Source organism: Pleuronectes platessa, chromosome 9, assembly GCF_947347685.1.
Source record: "Pleuronectes platessa chromosome 9, fPlePla1.1, whole genome shotgun sequence".
NCBI lineage: Eukaryota > Metazoa > Chordata > Actinopteri > Pleuronectiformes > Pleuronectidae > Pleuronectes > Pleuronectes platessa.
Window position 1 is genome coordinate 22,021,402 of NC_070634.1, and position 19,462 is coordinate 22,040,863.

At 43.6% G+C, this 19,462-nt stretch overlaps 1 protein-coding gene across 1 annotated transcript; it reads left to right on the plus strand.

Annotated features, from left to right (window-relative positions):
• The first annotated feature begins 5,313 nt into the window (after window positions 1-5,313).
• Window positions 5,314-18,353, plus strand: ivns1abpa (influenza virus NS1A binding protein a). The gene is made up of 15 exons (XM_053430187.1): window positions 5,314-5,510; window positions 9,813-10,090; window positions 10,289-10,422; window positions 11,084-11,253; window positions 11,362-11,437; window positions 11,562-11,735; window positions 12,407-12,532; window positions 14,021-14,131; window positions 14,569-14,710; window positions 15,100-15,324; window positions 15,635-15,756; window positions 15,887-16,013; window positions 16,127-16,258; window positions 16,449-16,622; window positions 17,167-18,353. The coding sequence occupies exons 3-15, from the start codon at window positions 10,312-10,314 to the stop codon at window positions 17,427-17,429; spliced, it is 1,953 nt and encodes a 650-aa protein (XP_053286162.1). The 5' UTR covers window positions 5,314-5,510; window positions 9,813-10,090; window positions 10,289-10,311; the 3' UTR covers window positions 17,430-18,353.
• Window positions 18,354-19,462: the final 1,109 nt, after the last annotated feature.

A 19,462-nucleotide genomic window follows, 5' to 3' on the forward strand; every position in this document is an offset into this window, starting at 1 on the left:
GAGCTATTATTACTTTTTATTGTAATGATAATAAGAAGAATAGAATAGGATACTGTGATAAATGTCTTTATTGTCATTGTGCTTTATGTTTATAAAGATGTGGTCATACTTGTAATACTGTTAAATCCCTGTCTGAATGCAGAGGTCAGAGGTCAATACATGATGCAACCGGTGTTCGAGGAGCGTGACCTCTTCACTTAGTTCAATTGAAAGATTAAATTACCAGAAACACACGTGACTGTCTTATGATGTGTTCCCACGGCCTCTTGGCTAATTCCTTCGACTCCAAAAACACTGCTCAAACTACAGTGGTGTCAGTGGTAGAGTGGTTTATTCAATATCAGGGAAGGTTGCTGGTTCGATCCTCATGTTGAAACTTCCTTGGGAAAGAGTCTGAATCCCAAATTGCCCATGTGGCAGTGTGTGATTGGATGGCAGATGGAGAAGTGCTATATATAGAAGCACTGCATGAATGTGTGAATCTGACCTTTGGTGGAGAGCACATGGAGAGGTTGTTAAAACTAGAGAGGTGCTTCATAGATGCACATGTAGATTTTAAAAGTTTTGAATTTTTGAGGCACATAGGACTCTGGAAACTCTGGAGTTTACCAGTGAATCTAACAACAGATGGACTCTGCGTAAGAGAAAATATAGAGAAAATAAATGGGGAGACTAATGCAGTGCTTTAATGAAATCACACTTCTTTGTGAGGTCACTGGTGCACCCAGTACATTAATTGGTAGTCAGTGTCCTCAAGGGAGATCAGTGCAACAAGATGTGACTGCAGCTCATCAAGCCTTATTCCAGCAAAACTGAGACGAGCGTGAGTGTGTGTGAGTGTGTGTGTGTGTGTGTGTGTGTGTGTGTGTGTTTGTGTGCATGAGTGTTCTATTTTCACTCGGCTGATCCCCTTCTTAAAGTGTGCAGAAGAGATCACAGGAGGCTGGTTTGAAAGTGGTCGCTGGTACCACTGTGAAGTATGAGAAGTGTTTTGTGTGCACACCCGGGGCGGAGAGCCAGACTCCTGTGACTCTCTTGTGACTTCCCCCCCCGTGGGGCCTGGAGGAGAGCCTGGCCCTGTTCTGTGGGAATAAATAAACTAGAGAGAGAGCGAGGGAGGTGTGTGATACAGTGTAGATTTGCTTTTGTCACAATTATCAGTTACACTAGAAGTTGTTAGGTGGTTGATAACATATCACTTGCAAACACTGCAGCTTTGAGGAAGTTCATGCTTTCATATCAGCTGAGTCAGGGAAGAAAGGAGGAAACATAAATGAAAAAAGCAGTAAATAAGGGAAGTCAGGAAGAATTAGGAAGAATTACAGTGAGAAATTAATATCAACAATATTTAATGAAATCAAAACACGTCCCACAAAGTTGCACTTGAGAATAACATTTCGTTACTGAATGTCCAAAGAAGTGAATATCTAACTGAGCCCAGGGGGGAGGTCAGAAAGCTGCTTAGCCGAGTATCAAACATATAAACAATATCTCAGACGCCACCTGGATGATAGGGAAACTGAGGCTTTGTCCTTTGAGCCGGCCCCGCGGAAAACACACTGCCTCTGTTACGTCAATGTCATCAGCCTCTTTCGAGAAGGCTGCGTTCTGGAGTTTCAAAGTTTATCAGAACCTTATCAGGAGACTGTGTAACTGCACGTGTTCTCAGTGTGAGGGACAGGGAAGCAGTGATAGCAACTAAACCTTGTGTATTTCCACTAAAAGACTCTCAAACGCAAACACAGTGTTGATCTTCTATGCTGCTTTCAATACACTAATCAATGAATGAGAATAAAGTAGAGATATTAGCACATTAAGGCGATATACTGAAATAAATGATTTCTATTTTGTTTAATTAATACAGAAGACAAAACTTTATAGTGTCATATGTACAATAAATAAGATTCATGAAATATCTGTTAAGTCAACCCCTAAATTATCATGTGGCTGAATTTTCTAAGTGTCTTATCGCGGCAGTGTTGTTTAAAACTTTTATCTTAAGGACTTGAACCTCCAGCTTGTCTCCATCGACACAACAGTTCCAGCCGCGTGCTGTCGCTCGGCCCAGATATATATTTACAGTGTCCTTGTCAGAACACGTTCCTGCCGCCTGACTGAACAAATCTCTACAGAATAAAAGAATGAAGGGGGCGCCAGAGTCCAGAAACATGACTCAGCAAAAGAAGGCTGGTGTCCTGTGTGGTGGAATAAGTTGAAGGCAACACACACACACACACACACCCCACACAGTTTTTGTTGATGTAGATGATTTTTTTATATATTCTGTATTATTATATTTAATTATAGCACATCAGAGTTAAATCACGCCAGAGATGTTTCATTAACAATGTTGATCACCTTTTATATATACATTTGATATTTTACTGTGGAAATTCTGCTCATAAAACATGGTGTACTGTTACAGAGGAGAGAAATGCAGATATATATCTTTAAGAAATGGCTACAATTCTTTTTTCTTGTGCATTTGTTCGGTCTCACTTTTTCTGTGACCTTGGCAGCACTGATGCAGCAGTTGCACGAGGGCCTTGTAGAACAGGGGTGTATACATGTATGTGAAATGCCTCATGGTTTTGGTCTCACTTCTTATATCATGCTAAGATTGCTATTTAAATACAGTAAGATGATGATGCAGCTTAATATATTGCAAACATTTACTCTGCTGTCAAATCAAAATTACCTGACTCACCATTTCTGCAGTCCATCTGGAAGCTTTTACCTTTTTGTGTTACAGATATAGTACATCCATTAACGGAATAAACACAATAAAGCAACTCTACAAATAACATCTTGTTGTAAGGTTTATTATTATCACATCATACTTGTAACAGCTGTATCTATGGCTAATTGTTGTAGTTGTAGCATTTTCACATTGCATATTTCATATATTTCAAGGTGTTCATATCTTAAATTAACCAGGACTGTCTTGTTGAAACACAATATCTCTTCTGTCAGGGAGTCGTTATCAAGATGGAGCCGTGACAGCCAACATACAAAAACCTACTGAAACACAGCCAACCGATTAAAGCACAGAACAGACAGAAACATGTGAGGAATCACAAATAAAAATGAATCACGTGAAATACAAATATTACGTTAAAAAGCTTTTTTGGTCCAGATCCAATACCTGAAAACACGTCCTTAAGAAAGGAATAAGTCAGGCCAGGTCGGCTGGCTGCACTCCATCAGCAGTAATCACCACGTCTGAGGCTCCAGACACTGAGGAGATGGACTGACGCCTTGCCAGGGAATCGTCATTCACCTTCGCAGGCAGACGGGAGAAAGCTGAGGTCAGACAGCCCGGAGACAAAACTCCCAATGAGCACCGACAGAAGCCTTGAGACGAGGAAAGCTCTGCTGATTAAAGGGTTGTGCTCTGTAAATCATGAATTAGAGCCTCGGGTGTTTCACCATCCAAAGCTTTTGACTTTTTAATTTTCGTTTGGCAGTCGCATGGCGTCAAACAGGGATTCATCACCCATATCTGCATCTCCGGTGTTGTGACCTTAGGGCTGGTAAGCTTCCTGACCTGTGTGCATGGGGGTGCGACTTTTACAGTCCAGGCACACATGAAGACGGCTGCAAAAAGCAAATAGAGGTGAAATATGAGGCAGGGGGCCATTCTTGGAAACCAGCCACTCATTTCCTGGAGCGTGAGCCAGCAGTAACTTCTTTCCCCTTGTCCGGAATGTCATCCTTCGCATGGATGGAGGAGCAGCGTGTCGTGACAATAATACCAGCACAAGAGGCTGTTATGAAGACATTACTTTGTGTTGATAAACCTAATCTGTGTTGACTGGGCCCATGGCTTTGGTTGTGATTACTATGGTTTTTCCAGGACAATGGTCATCGTGCTTTTAAAGCCGGGCCTAAATGATCATGTGCTGCTGTTCGGGTTACTTCTGGTGCCAGGTTTTGACAAACAACGGCACATGCAGAAAAATATACTCACACATACACACACACACGCACACACTGGGCACATACAAAGGCTGGCTGACACATTGGTGTTGAAGTGATTCTTATCCTCTAATCTAATTACTGACGTAGTGCTAAGCTCTTTTCAGTCCGGGCAGGTGACCGGTTTCTTCTTCCTCCCTGATGATGTCTGTGCAGGAGTGAAGAGGCTTTAGGCCGGATGTTCTCTCCTGATCGACATTAAGCGACCCACGCAGTGCAGCTCGTCCTGGCATGCTGCTCTTTTGACTCATGTAGCAAAGATTATGACAGGGGATAGCTGAATGCTGTCGGATAAAGAGAGAATTCCATGGAGACATGACAGGTAAAAGGAGAAGGAGCCAATGGTGGCCGGCTGAGGCCCAGTAACAGCCTGCCTGCTCTTTGACCTCACCCAGTTATCATTCATTACTTTGTGCAGTTCGTCAAGAGTCATACTTAAGTACAAATTTGATGCACTCAGCTCTGACTAATAAAATATTGTGGATATCATCTAGGATTTCTCTCTGCCTGGTTCTTTTCGTCCCTCTGTGCACCCAGGTTTCCTTGTTTATTTCCTTTTATTTTGTGTCTTCTCCATATTTTCCTCCCTTCTCTACTTCAGCTAATTGGGAATCCTTAAAGTTCCAGTGTTTTGGGTATTTAATTCACACTCTGTGCTCCCACAGAGGAAGTGTAGTGAACATATGAGGGAATTCTCATTCAGTTAAGATGAATTGTATCTTGGCTTAAGAATATCTGTTTTATCGCTACTTTGCTCTATGTGCAATGCCCTTGACCAGCTGCTATAACACAATAATTCCCCAATTCGGGATCAATAAAGTACATCTATCTATCTATCTATCTATCCATCTAATTTCATATACATCCTATTATCTACAAATATTATTTTTATACAAACATTTATTTATTAAGAACATAAATACAGTACGATATTAGTTAAACATTATCAAAATACAGAAAATGGCCTTTATATGAAAATACATGTCGCAGTATAATTTGGATGAGTATCAATTAATTGACAAAGACTGAGAAGCATAAATAAAACAGTAGAAATAATAAATTGCATTTTTCTATAAGTTAAAATAATTATTATATTATTGTGCAACCATGGTGATGAATACATATATCCATGAGATTACTGATTTATAGAATAAAATCATTTAAATAATCCATGTGAAAAACACCTTTTTGCACATTTTGTTTTCTATCTGATACCGATCACCGATAAACTGGATCATCGATCTTCATCCTGGATTTCATCAGCCCTGCGCCGCTGACGTCACGCGCAGCGTGGCCTTCACGCTGCTTCTTTTTCTTTATCTCGGGAGCGCGCCTCACACCGTCACCAGCCATTTCCGCCAGAACGAGCCCGAGTCAGCACGAGAGAGGACGCGCTTCCCGTTCAGAGCCGAGAGAGGAACCGGACACACGAGCTGCAAACCCCGCAGAGAGCCGAGCGTTCCTACCCCGAACCAACCAACTCTGAATTCTCACTAAATATGTCTAATATCGTTTGTTGTCAAACGCCTCAGGTAAGATGGTTTCCCTCTCTTTTTATTTTAAATATATATATTTTGTAAGCGTGTCTTTGTCGCCTAGCCGCTCGCTAACATGTGAGAGGAACCGTTAAATATGTCGCCGGTTCACTGCGACTGTCTGCGCGGTACTTGTCCCGTCGCTGGGTGTTGCATGTGTGGGTAGAATGAATGGTGGCTAACGGGGAGGGGGGGGGGGGGTGTTAGCTCAGACTGGGTGGAAACCGCTGGAAACGTCAATTTTTAATGTCCGCGGAGGATGTGTCACGCAAACCGCTGCTTGGCGCGTGTGTTGGGCTACGTCGCCGACATTCAGCGCCCACTGCCCGGCTCTAACCGAGGCTGTTCCCCCCTCGAGGAGGGACCCTCGCAAACGCCTCATTTCCCCCGGCAGGAGTAATTAATGTAAGCCGGTGTGACGGAGCTGTCATCCCCGGCTACAGGCAGCAGGTTGCCTGCCTCGCTAGCGGTGCTAACACGCACTTGCTCCCCTCCATCCTTCCCCTTCTTCCTGGCTAATGCTCGGCTCAAGATCTAATGTCCGCCCCGTTTGTGCAGCTGAAATGCGGGTATTGTCGGCGCGGTGACCGGCTTCCCGGGGCGCCGGCTTCCTGACCCACTTTCTGATGGCGGGATTGTATGTAGAGAGGAGCCTTTATGACTTCTGGCCGAGCGCCACACATCACGGCCCCGGTACATTACCCCGGCACCAGGGGCGGAGGCAGGCGGATGAATGACATCGATGTGCAGCGAATAGCAGACGTGACATCCAGGGTGCCCGGCTGTGGGACTTGCCCACTTGGGGGGGATGGCAGGATGGGCGACGTAGCGTGGGTACATCCTGTCCTTTAGTGACCCTCCGTTCGGGGCCATGCCATGCGGGCTGGGACCGGTCCTGGTACAACACGGACGCCAGTCGATTGATCGTGGTTTAATCGATTGTCTAGTAAAAGGGAAACCGTCTCCCCGGTTCTTAGCGTGTCAGGTTTCTCAGAGGGCTGCGGGTTGCATCACGCTACGGGAGGATTTCGCCATTTATGCTGTTAATCCGGTTCTGAGGAGGACAGCCACGTAGGGATTTCCCGTTTTACACATATAAGATATACGCTTATTTAAGATTAGAAACAAATATGCAAATTGAACAGGTTATTCACACCTTATATTCTTCTTACACTTGAATTATCTGCTGTTACATATACTATATTAGACAATGCACCGTTCTGATGAATGGTGTGAGTGTATTGTGTGTACAAATACACAACCATTACGGTGTACTGCCTCCATCAGCTGTTATTTTCTCCCCCTTGTTTAATATCTGTTACATTTAGGTGGTAAATTTCCACACAGTGAATCTGGGTGAGATATCCTGCAGTTCCTCTCCTCTCCACTGGGGGGGTTGACCAGCGAGCACTGGCCTGCTCAGTGTCAGACCTGCACTTTTGTGTGTGACTAATCAGATGGAAAAATGGAGAGGGAAAATACATTCAGAGCCAGCCTCTGTGACAAAGTTGTGAACAATCCGAGTCCTTTTCTCCTTCTCTCGCCCTTTGTTCCGTCTCCTTCTGTTCACATGTACACGTTTCCAGATCACAAAATCTGCTTGGCCTTTCTTCTCTATCTACATGTGATTGGTAAAGTCAACGTAAGCGACCTAAAGGGCGACCATTCCCCTTGAAGGCCACATTTCCAAACATGCTTAACGTGGCATTTTCCATGTATTTAGAGTTGATATCGAATTGACTGTATGCTTGTCCAGACAGTCATACTGGTGATGGCATAAGATTATCCAATCAGAGGCTGAATATTTAATCACAGCCATGTGATTAGGTGGCAGCTCTGTATTAAGAATTATTTAGTGAACTGAGGGTGTGGTCTGCCTAGCGGTGTGTTTGTTTTAGTGCTAGGTGGAGAGATGAGAGGGGAACCAGGCAACGGGCAAGTGTGGTGGACCCAACCATGTGGAGGAGGTGAACATTTCAGTCTTCACATGGAGTTTTCTGCCAGATGTTGCATAACCACTCAAAAGTGGGTCAGTGTTCCCTCCGTCCATACACAGACGCGGTGAATTATTGATTTCAATGGCAGGATGTAAAAGAGGGTGCTCTCTCTTAGCGGAAGAAAAAAATTAAAACATTTAAAACCACACTTACTTAAACATCGCTGATATAGACAACGGAGGATGAGACGGCAAACTGTTGCTGCAGTTGCCTCTGAAAGCAAACATGCAGATTAGAGGATGTGACTGTTTACCCGATACTCAAAACTCTCCTGCTACTATAACTAACACAACAGCAACAATATATTTTAGCAAGTTAAGGAAGACATGTAATTCAATTTAACTGGAAACACAATCCGTGTGATTTCTTAATCTTTGTCGGACACATCTCTGTAGGCAGTCATGCAGGAAACTGTCAAAGTTTTAAACGACCTGTCAGTCTCTCTTGGTATGGGATTACTGGTAGTCTGTATTACAATTCCTTACTAAACCTGTAACTGTCACACCGCACATTATTCTCTTCTCTTTGGATATGAACCTTTCAAACAAAACTCAATACCTGTCTTTACTGCTATGTTGACTTTAGTCGAGTAGTGCAGGATATTTTTTCAGGGTTAGGCAAGACATTTTTCATAGCTTGTTTTATTCCCTCAAGACTGATTCTCCAATCATCCTCTCCGTGTACATTCTGTCCTTTTTACTTTCTGTTTTGCATAGTGCTGTGTAATAGTCAGGGAGGGGGGGCAAATTAGTCAAATGCCACCTGAGGCTGAACTGGCAATCTAAAAAAAATTCCTCTTTCCCTGTTGTTTCTTGAGTTATGATTATTAAATTCACTTGGTGCCTTGTACTTGTGGTTTTATGGGGGATTTTTAAATATCAGAGAGGTGTTGGTTTCATATGATTAGCACACAAATTATCACTTCGCATACTTTTCAATCTGGCAGGGTAATTATGTAATGATTAGGTGGCAAATTTGGCATTGTGATTTCCTTGCTCAACTAGTTACTTGGCACCTTGTCAAAGTATGCTGTTGTTGTAGGGGTTATCTGGAAGTACCGATGATTCTTTGAAATTATTTGTTACCTGAGAACCAAAGTTCATAGAAATATTATTTTAGTTAAAAAGTGTCCAACTGAATGTAGAGAAGACAGTTGTTATCTCTCTAAAACATCAAATAGAATACTTGTTTGTCTGTTTCAATGTTAGTCGGTCTCTTACAATGTCTGTACTGGTTAGCAGATAACCCTGGACCTGAATCTGTTAGATAAAGCTCAAACGAGATCAAGTCTTTTTTTATATTCTCTCAAATGCTGCCTTTTGAGTACAAGACTTTCAGCCGTCATTATTGTCAAGTACTAATGTTATAAGCTCTGCAAAGAAACTAGTATGTTCTTTGTGGAAATTCTTGCACAGTGATTCACACGTTGGTATGTGAAATCTGACAAAAGCTAGAATGACAAGTTGATTACGTGTGAGCAGTGGAGTTAATCACAGCTTTTTCAAATGTAGTTTGAAGTGCATACAAGTTGGACAGGTCCTACCCAGGAAAGCCTCATCACATGTTCCGTGGATACAGGTTCAGACTGTGGGGCAACTGCTGAGGCCCGTCTTGTCCCCTCTCCCCATCTGAGATTGTATTAAATCTGTTGGAATAGCATTTTAATGAACTTCCTCGAATTACCTCACTTTAGAAGCTTGCATTGGTACAAGTGAGACTTGTGTGCTTTTTTTCCGGCTTAGCATTATGGCTAGTGATATTTATACATGATCTGTAGTATAAAATGTCCTGAGATGGAAAGTTATCAGATGCTCTCTATTGGATGTGATGTGCAACCATGGGTGGGGCTTGTGGGACAGGGCTCCATGAAAAATAGAGTACCTTGGTTGGCCAACCAGAATTCATAGTGCAGCGATGCATCTGCATAAGACCACAGCCAAATGGCTGTCAGTGGAAACACTGTCACAAGTGGCTCCCTCCTACGTTTTCCTTTTAGGTTAGTGTTTATAGTCCTGTAGGGAGGAGCCAGCCAACAGGGGGGTTGTCATATAAGATAGGGTTTGAGTGGCCTCACCACAGACAGGAGAGACGGAGCTGAAGGCATGAGACAGATATAACCGTCTTGCTTGGCCGCGTGGGACGAAGCAGCAGGTGCGGAAATTTAAATGAACTGACTCGTGCAAGCACTACTCGAGTGCCCAGAAAAACCTGCATTGACTTGAAAATAAGCTGTTTGTCCTTTTTTCCATCTAAGAAGAATTAACAATACTTATGTTTCTTTTCTCCTTTTTTTTCTCCCTAGGTTATAATGTATGACCAACACAGAATAAGTACAACTCTATAGCCAACGGGATACCGAGGACTTGATTACAGTCGCTTCAAGCCTGATAGTTTGTCCGTGCGGCTGCTCCCCCTCTCCCTGCTGATCACACCAGTGTTGTCAACTGGCATTTCTTCTATTCCAATCCCTCTCCGCGGTGAAGAAGACTTGGTTCCACGCTCGGTCTGCTTTGCCTACCTTTGGTTCCTGTTCTACTCTCCGCAGTAGTGCTTCACTGGATTTGCATAATTCTCTATTAGGTAAGGCCATGACTAATGCATATGACAGATTATAGTACACAATGAACATTACAGGCACCTAATCCTAATCCTCTCACTGGTCATCAATTAATAAAGCCAGCTATTAGCAGTGTTGAACAGCATGTAGGAAAGAGCGGAGAAGAAAAGCATGCTGGGTATGTCTAAAAACATACATTTATTTATCTTTAACCTTTTCAGGTACACAATCAAAATTCACCAAGATGATTCCAAACGGTTATTTGATCTTTGAGGATGAGAGTTTCCTGGATTCCACCGTGGCCAAAATGAATGCTCTGAGAAAGAGTGGTCAGTTCTGTGATGTCAGACTTCAGGTACGGTGTAATACAAACACACATGGACATAGGTCGGCATGCTCTCACATGTGGCTCATTGCACTTCTGTGAAGCACCATGACTTGAGTAGCAAGTGGGTATCGCAGAGGATAAAATTATAGATTTGTTTTATTTAGTTGGAAATTCATGATATATAAATCTGAATGTGCATTTGTCGTTTTTAGTTAAAGAAATATACAGTGTAGCTCCCTGAATGATGAATATTTTTTAGATTGTTCCAGATGAGTCATTCCAAATGTATACGTTTAAAAAGAGGAATGTAGAAACTTAAATGTTCCCCTTTGTTTCCATTGCTTTTAAAGCTTAAGGGTGAGAACCTGTTTCCACTATAGACCTCTTTGAATCACTTGCAGCAAAACAGAAGTTACTTGATATTCTTACAGACCCTAGCCTTGGAGTATCTAAAGCCTCATAGTTTATAAATATTAGAATGTTTATAAATATTAGAATGTTTAACTATTGATCATGTTTAGTTTTTTTTTACAGACATTCCCCACTACCAAACAGTATTATATTTCTTTGGTTGCTTTTGACTCTAAAGCACTGATATCAATATTTCTACCATCAGTTTTCTACCTTTAGCACACACATACTCTCCTGTAAAACATTTTTTGAAATGTTCCTCTTGTCCTGTGTGCAGGTGTGTGGTCATGAGCTGATGGCTCACCGTGCTGTTCTGGCTTGCTGCAGTCCCTACCTGTTTGAGATCTTTAATAGTGACATTGAGTCTCATGGAGTATCACATGTCACTTTTGAGGACTTGGACCCAGCGGCTGTGGAGATCTTGCTCAACTATGCCTACACTGCCCAGTTAGTAGCTCCTTTGACCTTTCTACCTCTGAACCTATCACCGCAAAACGTTTGAAAATGATTAACAATGTCGTCTTCTTGTCTCTTTGTTTTCTCTGTGGAAAACAGACTTAAGGCGGACAAAGAGCTGGTCAAGGAAGTTTATTCTGCAGCCAAACGGTTCAAGATGGAGCGAGTCAAACAGGTATGGAGGTATTTGTTTGCCTCTTGGCGAACCCAGCACTCAAGCCTTTGAGTTTTAACTTTATCCTTCAAAATTTAGATTTGAGACCTGTCATTTACTCCAGCATCTCCCACTCACTCCTCAGATTTGTGGGGACTACCTGTTGTCTAAGATGGATTCCCAGAATGCCATTTCCTTTCGGAACTTTGCCAGCTCTATGGGAGATGGCAGAGTTTTGGCCAAGGTGGACGCTTTCATCCAAGACCATCTGTTGGAAGTGTCTGAACAAGAGGACTTCCTCAAACTTCCCCGCCTCAAGGTACAACCTTCAATTTTCACTTGTGCAATGATGGTTTAAAGATTTCTGAACAAGTATTTAACAGTCAGTGTTGATGTCCAGAAGCTATGTGGCTTTTTGCTGAGGGCAGACGTCTGTTCTAGCCCCCCCCCCCCCCCCCTTTAATCCAGCATTGGAGGTCTTTGGTTGAATAACAGTCACTGGATTAAGCTTTGTATTTTTAACCTTTCTGACTTTGACTATGAGATTAACAATGCTTACAGTATGAGGTGTGCTTCTTTTAGATTTCCCCACTGCTAAAACCAGCTGAGACTGTATTAAGGCTAGGCTGCTTACACACATGCAATAGTAAGGCCTAGAGTTGGAGGGTTACGCTGTATGTTTTTTGTTGAACGTGAGGGCCAGAGTTAAGTCTCTGGTTCAGTGCTGTACAGGTCACCCACATTAAGTCCATTCGTGCAATCCTTTCATTTTGTAGCAGGAGCTGATTGGCTTCAATGACGACATAATATGATTGTTGTAAAATTAAAGTAAATATTTTTAAGGCTCAGGTAAATTGATAATCAACTTGTAAGATAAAGTCTATCTGTGAGCAGAAAAGGCCATGGTATCGAATTCCTCATTTATGCATCTAGTTTGTTCCTGCAGTGAATGAATCTAACTCTTGTTTCATCCCCTGTGTGTGTTTACAGTTAGAAGTAATGCTAGAAGACAACCTGACCCTGCCCAGCAATGGCAAGCTCTACTCGAAGGTGCTGAACTGGGTACAGCGAAGCCTGTGGGAGAATGGAGACCAACTGGAACGACTGATGGAGGAGGTCAGTAGCAGGCTATGCAGCTAAACTCTCAGAACGATCTTCATTCCTAACCTGTCCCTTGCCCCCTGCCCCCTCCCCTCTCTCCGACTCCTCCTGTTTGTGACATTAAGAAGTCATCAAGGGGGCTGAAGTAGAACTGGCATGCTGTTGTCATGCTGCTATGTCAGGATTGTTCTTTTTTCCCTCTGATTTGTTGAGGTTTTTGCAGTAAGAAACTCTGTACCCCTGACCCATACTACAAATTAGAGGTGAGCCGAAATAGAGCCGCTGTCTGCTCTTGTTTTTTGTTTCCACTGTTCTCTTTTGGGTATGTGGTTGTTTTTACATACAAGCCCAGCGGAGTGGTACAGTGCTCTTCTCTTCTGAACTGCAAAAGCACAGGTTCTCTAAGGTCTGACCCTTGATTCTGCTGTCTCACTGCCACTTTACTATCTGAACAGGTGCGCGTTTGTTGCTCCAGCACTAACAGGCATTCCTCCCCATTGATTTATCTCTCCTGTAGGTTTATTAGCAGCAGCAGGGGACCCGACTGAGGAGCCAGGACTGAGCCACCAGGGTAATGAGTCAGAGAGGGAGGGGAGGAGCACTACTGCCTCTCAGCAGCCTCTCTTTGCAGCCAGCACTGTGCTCCCTCCCATCTGTCCATGTCACGCTTAAAGATGCAACCCATTTCTGCATTTAAAGGAAAACATTTCTCACTTTAGCGACACATTCATCCAACTGAATATATTTTAGCTGCACATTACAGAACTTGCTTATTCAGGCGAATCGTTCAAATTGTAAATTCACTCAAATTTGGCATAATGCAGAAAACCGCATCGCACATGGAACTATTATACGTCATTAAACTTCTCACATCTCTATACAACTTTAGCTTTTTTCTTTTTTTTACCAATCGCCCCTAAGCCGATCCACTTCAAGCCGTTTTCTCACTTTCATTTTGCCGGCAGAACATGTGTTGTTACGCCTTGTGGAATTTAATGGGATAAAGGTCTAGCTTGATCGTTTATACATGACTCTTAAGTCATCTGGATTTGACTGCCCATTGTGGTAGCATCACTATGACCAGCTACTTCAGCTAATGGACCGGTTTCCAACAGCAGAGGTGGAAGGAGGGCCACGTGGAGCCCCTCCTCCTCTTCATTCTTCACAGAAGATTTTTCCAGATGCAGCCTTTCTTCACCAGATCCCTCCCTCTTTTTTAGATGCAAAGGAAAGGGAAGCCACAATCTGATGCCTTCTTGAGCTCAAACACTAAACCCACTCTATGCAGTGGCACCAGGGGCGTGTGTCTTTTTTTTTTTTTTAAGGGACGCTTTTCATTCAAGAGACTGAAGATCCAGGCCATCGTCCCTTCCCCCTCCTCCTGTTCACAGCACTGCCTTCCCTCCCTCCCTTCCTCCTCCCCCCTCCCCTTTTCTGCTGGGGTTATCAGTGTGTTGCCATGGAGACAGCCACATAGGTGTGTTGTTCCTGTCTGTGTTGCAGGTGCAAATGCTGTACTACTCACCTGACCATAAGCTGGTGGATGGAGGGCTGGTGATTGAGGGGCACAGTGAGGTGTTTGGTAGCGAGGAGGACCAACTTCAGTTTGTGCAGGTACACAACAGCAACTTGTGCCTGGCTTCACTGTGATGACACATCTGTCACAGGTTAACATGGCAGTGTGTAACTCTACTGTGCAGCTCGACTAATTTATTACCACAACGTCAGTAAATTAGCAAGAAATGAGCTATGATGCCTGCCTGGCTAGACCCCTAGTTAGATTTTAAAAAGAACTTCAACCAGTGGAGTATAAGCGGTGATAACTGTGCTGTTAGATCTGATCTGCAGCATGGACCGAGGCTGCAGTTTGAAGTTGGGTTATGGGTTCAGATGACTTGTGATTTCTCAGTACATACTTAATGTAGCTTCACTGTCACGTCTACATCAGACCAGCTGGATCAAAGTATAGGTTGGGTGTGATTGGTTGGTGTTGGCCACGGGTGGGCCTGTGGTGCAAGCTTGGCTTCTGTAGCTGCACTGTGCATTTGCAGAAGAAACCGGTACGAGAGAGCACCCAGAGGCCGATGAGCTGCAGCTCCTCAGGAAGCCTGTCGCCCTCCAACCAAGCAGCTAACGCCCCCAAACCGACGATCAGGAGAGAGTGGAAGTACATCGCCTCAGAGAAGACCACAAGTAAGTGTTTCTGAATAACTCTTTCATAAGTCTGATCGATGCGGCACGATCAAGATGTGTGAAATGTAAAAGTCTGGTAGTTTCAACTTAATACCCGACAACTTTACTTGAAAGCACATGACATCTTTTAAGCTGTGGAGGAATTTTATGTAAAAATTTGTGTCTATTAACTGAATCATGATCAAACGGACCTGAACTGAAACTACACATATTTTGTTTTCTTAAAACCTTGGAACAAATGTGTTTTAATCCATGTGGACTTTAAACGTATGGCAGTTTTCTTGTTTTGATATGTACATATTACTCAATTGAAAATATTTTCTTCTCCAAGATCCATCTCAAAACCTTTTCCCTCCAGTGACTTTAACGATGTTTAATGTTCCCTCCAGACAACACCTACCTGTGTCTGGCTGTGCTGGACAGCGTGCTGTGTGTGATCTTCTTGCACGGTCGCAGCAGCCCTCAGACCTCTCCCTCTGCCACCCCCTGTCTGATGAAGAGCCTCAGCTTCGAGGCCCAGCCCGAGGAGCTGGAGGAGCAGCCGCTCTCACCCATGCATTATGCCCGCTCGGGCCTGGGCACCGCAGCTCTGAATGGAAGAGTCATCGCCGCAGGTTGGTGCTAAACAGGATTTTAAACAAACAGGATGGTATCATGTGAGGAGTTTTAACTATGAGACCTTTAAGGAGTTATTATGAGTGAGAGCTACACGGAACAAACTAGGAGATAAGGACTGAATTTAATGTTAATATATTCATATAACTGACGAGTCATGATTTTAGTGGGAATGCTAATTTGCTGGGGAAAGAACAGCTTCAGTGAGGCGATCGTTCATTCTGTTTTAAATATGTGGAGAAATGGTGAAAATAATCAAAAGCAAGTTAAAAATACAATAAGGGAAGTCTGATCATGGTGAACTTGCAGGAGGCTACAACAGAGAGGAGTGTCTGAGGACTGTGGAGTGTTACAACCCCAAAGAGGACCGCTGGACCTTCATCGCTCCTATGCGGACTCCGAGGGCTCGATTCCAGATGGCTGTCCTCATGGTACAGTTCAGCAGTCACAGATTATCTCTGATTTATTGAGCGTCCATATACGGCAACACAAAATGTAACAAGTTGATAAGAGCGAGGTTGATGAATTACCTACTGATTTGTTTATTTACTGGTCTCACAGGGTCAGCTGTATGTGATTGGAGGATCCAATGGACATTCTGACGAGCTGAGCTCTGGGGAGACGTACGACCCACACGCTGATGAGTGGGTTCAAGTCCCAGAACTGAGGACCAACCGCTGCAACGCAGGTCAGCCCCCCTACAGCAAATCACTTCCTGATGGTTCCATGTTTTCTCTGTAAAAACGGGTAGCCTCTTAAGTAATGAACCAGTTTAGCTCATCCCCGTCTTCTGTTTTAAAGGTGTCTGCTCCTTGAACAACAAACTCTATGTTGTGGGAGGGTCGGACCCCTGCGGGCAGAAGGGCCTGAAGAACTGTGATGCATTTGATCCTGTGAGCAAGACCTGGTCCAACTGCGCCTCCCTCAACATCCGTAAGTGTCCTCACAGTCCCACAGACACTCTGCACTACCTAACACTATGGACGATATAAGTGGAGCTTGTGTTGTCTGTGAAACTTGATCAGAGAACTTAATATTCAGAGAATGAGAATAAGAATCTTCAGTCTTGTGATGTATGTTTCCTGTGGAGAACATTGTATTCATTAAGAAACTGTGGTTTCAGGGAGGCACCAGGCAGCAGTGTGTGAGCTGGAGGGCTTCATGTATGTGATTGGTGGAGCAGAGTCGTGGAACTGCCTGAACACTGTGGAACGCTACAACCCCGAGAACAACACCTGGACCCTGATAGCCCCCATGAACGTGGCCCGCAGGGGAGCTGCCATTGCCATCCATGAAGGTAAGACCCCGACCAAAAGAATGGGGGGGGAGTTGACATCCCTGAGTATTAATCTAAAACATCCCCCAACCTGAGTTTCATGAAAATTGTATTTCTCAGCCACCAATGCAAACGGAATCACGATATGAAAAACACTTGAGAACTTACACCTTTTGACTTTGATTGTAAATCATTGCTTTAGCCCCGAGTGGACGTCTGCTTGTGTTTCCAGTCAGATCCAGTTCCAAAGAAGGGCAATGATTTACAATAAAAGCCAAATGTTTAAGCCAAAGTGGTATTTCTATCTGCTTGAGAGGCTGGAAGTAAAGGTTTCTGAGGTGCGTCTTGGAAAAGTCGGTCTGAATCTTCTAAGTAGTTATTTTAGTTGTAAAGTGTTTTTCATCAAAGCAAATCGCCTTCAGAGCAAATAAAATGCATGCATGCATCAGATTGTGTTTCAACCTCCTGACGTGAATTTCATTGAACCACAACATCAGTTAAACAAACTTCTTTTGCAGAATATAACTGTCATTTCTCTGATGCTCAAGTTTCTCTCTCTCTCCAGGAAAACTGTTTGTCATCGGCGGCTTCGATGGCTCTCACGCGCTCCGCTGCGTGGAGGTGTACGACCCCTCGCGCAACGAGTGGAGGATGCTGGGTAGCATGACGTGCTCGCGCAGCAACGCCGGGGTGGCCATCCTCGGCAAAACCATCTACGCCGTGGGCGGCTTCAACGGCAACGAGTTCCTCAACTCGATGGAGGTGTACAACCTGGAGACGGACGAGTGGAACGACTGCGCCCAGACCCCGACTCCCCTCTCCGAGTGAAGATGGCGACGGGGGGGAGGGGGGGAGACAGAACGGGGTTGGAGGGTTTCACAGTGCTTCACCTTTTCCCAAACTAACAGGCTTAGTGACGTAATCGTGTTTCGTGATGTTCTGTTTGTGTATGAGTGGATGGGTCGGGGTGGGGGGGGTGGGTCTTCAGTGAAGACTATTTGGCAGGGGTGGGGGGGGGGGGTGGTAGGGTTGTTGCCCACAGCAACATGACGCCTTTGCATATTGCATACAATGTTTTCTTTTCGTGCTGTATATATATATATATTTCTTTTTCTTACTCAGTATTTGTCATATGCCAACATTTAACACACATTTAGTGCTTTTCTTTTCCTCTTAGAGTTGAAAGGGTTGTCACTGGGACGGAGGGTTTTCAGACGAGCGATCTGCTGTCGGTCACTTGGTCATAGGAAGGAGTGGTGGCGTTTGAAAGTTAAAAAGTTTATTTAAGAATATTCCTGTCGTGGAAATGTAACTTTTGCTCACATATTTAAAGGTCAGTGGTTTGAAGCCTTACTGGGAGTGAGAGTTGAGAAACACCCGTCATGGCTTTTTGTGTCATTTCAAACGAGCTGAGTTGCTTTTCGAATCTTAAACGATGGCCTTTTTTATATTTTTTATACACTGCTGATTTACCAATAAAAGTAGTAGCAGACAGCTTCAATCCACGAACCTAACCAGTGCCAGTTTTAGTTAGAATTGTTTTGTGCACGCACAACCATGCTCCAGCTAACCAAACTTTTGTTATCGTGATTTTTAACTGATGTACGTAGAGATGCAGTTTTCTGAAGATCCTTTTTTTTTTTTCTTGTGTTTTAAAGTGTCAGGCATTGGCAGATTTTTTTCTGGAAGGAATATGAGTGAGAAGATATCACATTTGTAACATTTCTTAATTAATAAATCATTTAAATCTGATTTCTGTCTCCAGTTCATTTGTCTCAGATGTCAGGCAGCAACATGGCCGCATTGTTAAAAGTTTACCAGAGCCCTAGTATGTGGGAGAAGTTAGAAACAGTCAAGAATCCCTGAATAATGACTTTCCAGCAACCACATCTCCATCTGGATCAAGTAATTACTGTGTCCTGATTGTTGCTGTCTAAGCTTTCATTGCCTCCGTTTTCCTCGGAAACTTTCGCTCTAAGCCTGGAGGGTCCCCCCCCCCCCCGCTCCTCTTAAGTGTCTTTTCGGGCAGATTATACTGAGCTGGCTAACGTCCCTCAGCAGGAAGGGATGACGACAGCCAGTCGCTCTGGGTAGTGAAAGAGGAGCCGACGAGCCGGCTGCTGCATGTGCATGACCCCGGACTCCACTGCCCCCCCCCCCCACCCCACCTGTCTGAGTTTAAGTCTACTCTGGGCTCTTTCACAAGTTGGCCTCTGATAATCTGCTGACGCACCTTGACGGAGAAAATTCTCCATATGAGCTCCAGGAAGTAGGGACTAAACACTCAGACCACAACGAGTCTATATTTACTGACTTCAGTTACGTGCTCAGCCATTCTGGATCTTTCTGGTTTTATATATCACAATTTACAATCAACAGAGGAAACCCTTTTTTTTCTTCCTGTTATACTAAAGTACATCCCAGTTTCTCTTTAATATTTATATATAAATTATTGGTGACTTTTTTTAAAATCTTTTACATTTTATCTTTTGTAAATCAGCTGGATTTGGCTTATAAGAATAAGCCATTACTGAATACTACTGATTACACCCACTTTCACATTCAATTATTTTGTATTTGTGTTGTGTAAACTAAACTATTCAGAGAAAAGGAGATTCCTCCTCCATGGACACGTCCGTCTCAACGATCCAGGGTATTTTCAGTTTCTCATTAACCAGGCTCCCGGTTGCACAGCTTCACATGAGAGGCAGGTTCTCTTTGGATCAGTGGTTTGTGTCATTTCATCTTTTACAAATGGTTAAAGGAGAATATTTATACAACAGTAGAAAACTCTTGAAGCTCGAGACGCAGCTCTAAATTAAAGAGTTAATCGTCTAACCGATAGTTCACTGACTCACTGT